Here is a 7,500-nt window from a genome sequence, read left to right as displayed (position 1 = left end):
TTTATCATAAGTGCCGGGGACAATGCTGGCCCGATTGGCAGAGAACTATCAGATGTTACATAAACAGTTGCCTGGAAAGGGGGGCCGACGCGGTCGGCTGCCTTGTTGGGAATCTGAAACGCGGCACAACTGGCAACGATAATGAACCGAGGAGAACAAACCCCAGAGTCACAACACCGCCCCGATGAATGCTGTCCTTTCTCTCCCCGCACTGAGTCAGCCGGGGAGAGCAGAAAGCACAACGGGGCTGTGACTTATGGGAAGGGGTCTCGTGTAACCTCAGAGCGGTCGAACTCGGTGACTCATCGTTTAAACGTCTCTCGGCCCGGGCCTGCGGTGTCTGGCCACAGCAGGTGAGGCCGGCTGAGTCACGGGAGTGAAACCCAAAATGGCCGCCTCTCCTAAGGGAGACGAGACCTACTTTTCAAAATACCGACAATGTCTGTGCCGGTCACGCGAGACGACTTGTCTTTCTTGTAGTCTGCCGGCTTTGCTGGCGTCGTGGTGCTCTCACACTGCACAGTCGAGCACAAACGATGTTACACAAATTTTCCGATAACTTTCACCTAGAAGGATCGGCCACAAAGACCGTCTGGGTCACAAAACTTTACTCACAAAAAACACAGGCAAAACATGACTGTGGTTTCGTCTCGGTTGTCGTACATTGCTCGCGCTACAAGGTTTGCGTGTTGATAATTTCAAACTAGCCTGGAAATATCAGGGCGTCTGGGAGAGCTCAAAATGGCGTTCAGAAGCATCTCTCAACCCGTCTTCTCAGGCCTGTGGTTTTTGTCACAGGATCTCAAGAAATTGTCTGGGACAGGAAAATTAGTGCAAATATCACGTCGAGCGGGCCCCAGCATTAGTGAAAACGGGGGAGAGTTACTGATCCGGGTTCCACTCGGGACTGAAAGGCGCAGATGCGTTTGACGGAGACCGCGGTCAGTGCGGGTATCCGCAGCAACGCTCTCGTATTTTTACCTCAAACCAAAACGTGAACGAGCACTCGTAGGCCTTTCACAGTCCCTCATAGGCCTTTCACAGTTCCGGTTCCCGAACCTAACTTTGAACCGGCCGGCGCGTTCAGACTGAAAATAAATTGGTTCGGAACCTGAACAGTTGATTCTCAGCTGGAACCAAAAAATAGTTTTGTTTTTTTCTTGTGAACCGTGACGTCATCAGTGGGCGTGTCATATCTCGCCTGCCTTGAGCATTGAGCAACGCCCTCCGTTGATGACGGAGGGCGGTGGAACTTTGGTTCTGCTTAAACTGGTATGGACGCGGGCTGGTTCGCCAGACAGCACCAAGGTTGTGAGACTCCAGAACGGAACCAGAGCCAGAACCAGAACAAGAACCAGAACCGCGTCGGTCTGAAAGGCGACAAAAACGACATTGCACACCGACAGCGAGTCTCGAATGAAACCGGAGACCGAGCGCGTACGTGACCAAACTGCACAAAAGCGATGTGTTCATCGTGAAGCCCACCCAGCTCCAGAAACGCATTATGTGGTGCTTAACGGTCCCCAACACCTACACGTGCCAGCAAAAAGCCTGGCTGCAGACAATGCTGCAGGAGCTAACCATCCCTGGGGTCCGTACCATTTGCAGCTGAGTCAGACGCTGAATTTCCATCTTATCGCTCATGCATTTATGCACATATTTTATTCCAAATGAGTCACCCTGACATTGCGCCTCTGTGACGCCTATGTTAGAGAACGTCTGTAATTTTTTTTCTACCCCACAAAACCCAGAGAGAACGAGTTTGCTCTTGCTTTTGCCAATGCACTAAACTGATCGTCTGGACTTGAAATATGATGGATGAAATGTGAGGAAATTCTATTAACGTTAACCCACCCCCACCCCCCCACCCTCCGCATTTTTAATATTTATTATCTACATTGATGATGGGTGCCAGATCCACTTCCACACAAATGTTTCCTGGCCTCTCTTCTGTCCGTGAGGAGGTCTGCTTTGCCTCAAACGCGGTGTCATTTGACCGTGCAAAGAGTTTGGTGGCAGAACATGGTGGCTGCATGTATTACCACTCAGCTACCACACCAGCTGCCAGTACACAGTTAGCGTTTTCCTGTGTCAAATGTCACTCGCTGATCTAAATTCACACCCCCAACACAACCTCTACCCCTACAGCCAGCCCCCACCTCCTACAACCAGCCCTCTACCACACACCCTCCCAACCCCCACCCCCTACAACCAGCCCTCTACCACCCCCAACCCCCACCCCCTACAACCAGCCCTCTACCACACACCCAACCCCCACCCCCTACAACCAGCCCTCTACCACACACCCACCCAACCCCCACCCCCTACAACCAGCCCTCTACCGCACACCCACCCAACCCCCACCCCCTACACCTAGCCCAGGAGGCATGCAGGACGTGTTGTGCACTCACACGTGCGGTTGTTGGCCGCGTTCCGGTCGATCAGCTCGTTGAAGTCGGTCAGGAACTGCGTGTTGTTGGTCGAGATCTTCAGGTCCTTGCAGTACTCCCTGCGGAAGGAAACCAGACCCGCTCGGATTCAAAAGGCCTTACCCAACCGTGGCACCGGTTTAAAATAAGCTCGGGGTTCTGGGTGGTCGCCTGATCCTCCACTCATGTTAACTGCCTTTTATTGCTCTGCATTTTAAATGTATACTGATTGGATGGATCAGGGTTGCCCAACACTGTGTATGTGAGAATATATGAGGTCTTTTATGGGTTACTCGTCTTAAAAAAAAAGCAAGCCCACAGAATGTATCTGTTCATGGTCTTTATCTGTAATGTAAAGGAGAAAACTCAAGATGAACCCTGAACCAAGAACAGCGTTCTCCACCGGATGCACAGGGGGGGAGGGGAGTAAAACAAACTAAACTAAAATAACACGCTTAAAAATAGTTTGCATTTGTTATTTTTCGCTACTTCCTGCTGCAGTTCCGTTGCCCCCAAACAAAGAGCAGACCCTGATCCTGAAAACGTGACGGGAGCGAGCTTCTCCCCGGCTTGGTCTGTCGGCGTGGCGACAGAGCGGGAGAACACAGGAGTGAAAATCAGGGCCGGACCGGAGTCCTTGTCCCTCACAGGACAGGGGTGGTTCAACCCCCCCCCCCCGAAAACTGGGCGTGTAAACCAGCTGAACCGCCTCTCACAGTCTTCCCCCTTTCTCAGATACACAGACCGACAGTGAACCTGAACCGCGTCAGCAAATATGAAGCGGAGGAAACGGATGATATGTATGAATACATTTCGGTCAACCCTGTCCAGTAGGAGTAGTGTTGGTGTCAGTAGTGACTTTGACTGTGGAGAATGGAAGGTGCACTCACCGGGGGGCGATGAAGGTGTGTCCATACTCTTCAAACCTGGACTCCTGCATGCTCTCTAAAACTGCTGAAAGCAATAAGGCACGGTTAAGACCCCTCATCCTTCACCTGTCTTTATCTTTAGCCCCTTTTTATTTTAGGACCTTAATCTGGGACTTTGTAGTTGTGTTTGTCTTGGTACTGCAATCATGGTGAACAGGTTGACCTTACTGACCTTACTTATAGACTTGGCCGATCTACCTGGTGTACCAGACTTGTGTTCGTGGCCTTATAACTGATCATATGTGAATCGTACTTCATCCAACCTGTCCTGCTCTTTGTTCTCTGACCTTGATATGCACTGGGCAACTCCAGTCCCGGAGGACCCTGGCTCAATCAGCTAATTAGCCATATGCACCGTGACCGATTCACTCGTACATTAGACCACAGTAAAACGCTGCAAGACAAGAACATTTATCAGCTGCTGTTTATATCACGGAACTATAAATGACAGATCATATAAATGATTGGGCTAATTAAATTATTAAGAGCAGAAGTTGGTCTGAGATCCAGAAACAGATACGGCCCTGCCTTGCCCATCCCTGTTCTGGATTGTAAATGTCTGCTCAGAGTGTTTCACATCGATGTTTCTAGAAGGAAGGCCTTTCCATGCGTCACTTACACCTTATAATTCTGAGGCCATTCTCAATTAGGAAAAACAGGCTCATGCTCGAACTGTGGGATGCTCATTCCCGTCAGTTCACCCTCAGTGATCAGGAACACGTGTCGATAGCTACAAGCCCAAACAGTGAGGTCTGCGGTCCCGTTTGCGATCTAAGTTTGTGAAAGCTTGGGGTTTCAGCAGTCGGGGGGGGGGGGGGGCAGGAGGTTCTGCTTAGTATCCGTGTCATTTCCTGTGCACTGGAGGTGACGCTCGACACCGCCACGGAGGAAACCCTGACGCCCTACAGGTGTCGGAGACGTGGGCGGGCGGGCGACCTGAGGCAGGTGTGCGTGGAGGGGTCGCGTGTCAGGCACGAGGGTACCGGAGGGGGGAGACAGGTGTGCGTGGGGGGGTCGCGTGTCAGGCAGGAGAGTACCAGAGGGGGGAGACGGAACAACCACTACAAGAGAAGAAGGAACAAGAGAATACTTGCCCATTCGCCCTGTCGACACAATCCAGCAGAGAGGGGGATTACCAGGAGGAAAAAAAACAAAACAAAAAAAAAAAACATTTATTTAGTATTTATTTATTCAACGAAATAACCTGGTATAAAAACATTGTGAATGAATTGAGACGTGCGTTAGTGTACAGGGACAGGAGCGCAGAAGAGACAGGCACGCACACAAGCCTGAAATGTCATTCCAGATACCCGCGGTGTGCCCTGGGCGTGAGGAGCCGGTGTTAACACAATGCGCTCGGCATGTTCACATCGTCAGGACGCTGTTATAAGAACAGACTGCGGCTCGCAGAGAAAGTGACCTTTCTCCGAAATGGCGTTTGTTTCTTGGCTCCGTGCGATATTAAACAGGTTTCTGAGGCAGGGTTTCTGCACGTAATCTGCCACCTGACGTACCGTGGATGTGGGGAGCTTGTGATGTTCAGGAAGGTGAGATATTGGATCTATAACATGCACATGACAGTAACTCTGGGAGCGGGGGGGGGGTAACATTCATAAGAGGAAAGAGGCCAATTAGTGGATACTTGCCCAGTATTGCTGAAAGAGAGGGAGAGAGAGACCAATAGACCAAAATTAGTATTCATCCAAAGCCTTTGAACATTATTTTCACATTTGAAAGTGACTATCATTAATGAGGGAGGGCTATTACAGCCAATTTCCACACACAACAATTGGGTTCAAATCGGTGAGTAATCTCTGCCCCATTTCTGGGCAATGACAGGTAGGAGTAGGAGTTTTTACGGTCAGAACTTGGAGACCAACATGAAGTCCTGGATGCAAGGGGCCAGGTTTTGTGGTTGCGCTCCATACACTAGGGGTAGGCCAGGAAAAGGACAGTTACCCAAACCAGGCCAGGCCAGGAGGGAGAGGGTAAGGCCGACTTGTTGCAGCTCTGGAGCACAGACCCTTTTCAAAGAGCTTCTGACTGAAGCTATCTGGCCCACTTTTGTTGAAAACACACTTCCACAGACTGTTAATTTAACTATCTTCAGCTCAACTCTCTCATACATACGCGCACACGCAAGCACATACAAAAGCGCTGCGGTACTTTTGTGCATCATATGGTGTTGGGCACACCGTGCGATGAACACAGAGGCTCTTGAAGTATTTAATGCGCAGTCTACTTGTCTGGTAAGAAGCACAATGGAGGACCACATCAGACACACACGGGGGCCCTAAACAGCAGGATAGAGGGGCGGTGTGGGGTGTGGGGGGCTTAGTTCATACAGACCCAAACCATGAACATACACTACAAATACGTGCGTCACGATGCATCGTTTCGCCCTCTGGGATTAAGATCAGAGCATCAAGCCCAATATGTTAAAAGAGTTAAAAGCACAATATGAAGGTAGAATAAAAGTAAAGGGCATCTCTCCAGCACTCACTTTTGACCTCTGAGATGGTCTCGCCGATGTTTGCTCGGATGTAGTGCGAGCCGTATTCGGGCAGCACCAGCGCCAGGCTGAGGACACAGAGGTTGATGTAAAATGTCAACAAAAATTTAATAAACCAGCCGCTGCAGTTGCACACCGAGGACCGGGGTCCTGCCTAAAAGCCGAGTTTGGCCGGCTCTCGTGGAGCGGCATAATTGTAGCATAGTGGTGAAGGTAAATGACTGGGACACACAAGGTCGGTGGTTCTAATCCCGGTGTAGCCACAATAAGATCCGCACAGCCGTTGGGCCCTTGAGCAAGGCCCTTAACCCTGCATTGCTCCAGAGGAGGATTGTCTCCTACTTAGTCTAATCAACTGTATGTCGCTCTGGATAAGAGCGTCTGCCAAATGCCAATAATGTAATGTAATGTAATAATTGGCTCGCTGCTCCAGAGGGAGGGACCTGGCAGGGGTAGTAGACCGCCGCACAATAAAGCACCTCGGGTGCCTTGGAATCACGGGCACGAGACGAGACGGCTTGAAGAAGGCCGCCAGGGGGCGGGGTGTGGCCGGTGTATCTAACACTAACTCTAATTGGATTCGATGGGGTACAATTGGCTACGAAATTGGGAAAAATCTAAAAAATAAAATGAGGAGAACAACCCAGGCCGCCGACACGCTTCCAGTAAACCGTCAGGAGCGAGACGCACGCGGACCTGTCGGCTTTAACAGGAAAGGCACGCAAAGCTTGGACCAAATCAGATCCCCAACTCCCCAAACTCTTCACTTTGCGCCTGTAACCAGCTTACAGTAAGTTTCCCATCAAAACAGCTTACTGCCTTGAAGCTGTAAGAAAGACACTGGAGACAGGGGCTCACATTTATAAAGTGTACCTGCATTCGGCTGAAGGCAGGTGCTAATATTTCACCCTGCTGTGCGGTTTAACTACTGAGAACTCCCAACGCTGACCAGTAGCAAATCGGTGGTGTTGCTGTACAGCACGTCTTACGACACAATAGCTGATGCACTGCAGCTACTGTTGAATAGTATTAGTACTAATACTATTAATATTATTATTATTATTACTACGGCTATTGCGTGAATAATCAAGCGACCCATGTACACAATACTATGCGATATAACCACGAAGATTAGCCTTTTACATAGACTTTGACATTCACATATCCAGCTAGGCCAATCATACGCAGGTCACATGGGTAACATAGCCCCTGATAGCCAATGAGAGAGCAGCAGTGAGTGCAGTGTGGTTCAGCGGTCATGTCTCATGACTCTTGAGCTCGACGTCCCGGGTTTACCTGTAGTCGGTGCCGTTGACGGGGGCGAAGGTGTAGTTGCGGATTCCGCGGTCTATGTACCTCTGCGGAAGGAGAAACCACACGGAGAATCATGCATCAAACCCCTCCGTCGTTCGACACGGTCCTCCGACCCGCTGACGCACAACAAAAACCTCACCTCTGGCACCCCGCTAAACAAGTCATTATTATTAAAAGAAAAAAACAACATTCATTCTCAGCTGGATTCAGCTTCATAAACACGCTATTACGTGGAGCTCCAATGAGCTGTCCGTGACTGGCATTCTTAAACCAATCAAAAGGGATTGCTCACGACAGGAAAAGACTCAGTTTAGAG

At 50.1% G+C, this 7,500-nt stretch overlaps 1 protein-coding gene across 1 annotated transcript in view; it reads right to left on the bottom strand.

The window, feature by feature from the left end:
* Nucleotides 1–7,500, bottom strand: part of cacna2d1a (calcium channel, voltage-dependent, alpha 2/delta subunit 1a) — a 121,173-nt gene that overhangs the window by 19,322 nt on the left and 94,351 nt on the right. Inside the window, exons 21-24 of the mRNA XM_061229166.1 lie at nt 7,167–7,228; nt 5,862–5,938; nt 3,320–3,380; nt 2,412–2,509 (exon numbers count right to left, since the gene is read on the bottom strand). Coding sequence (XP_061085150.1) covers nt 2,412–2,509; nt 3,320–3,380; nt 5,862–5,938; nt 7,167–7,228 — 298 coding nt within the window. The remainder of the gene's footprint in view (nt 1–2,411; nt 2,510–3,319; nt 3,381–5,861; nt 5,939–7,166; nt 7,229–7,500) is intronic.

Source organism: Conger conger, chromosome 19 (genome assembly GCF_963514075.1).
Source record: "Conger conger chromosome 19, fConCon1.1, whole genome shotgun sequence".
Taxonomy (NCBI): domain Eukaryota; kingdom Metazoa; phylum Chordata; class Actinopteri; order Anguilliformes; family Congridae; genus Conger; species Conger conger.
This window is presented reverse-complemented; position numbering and strand designations above follow the sequence as displayed.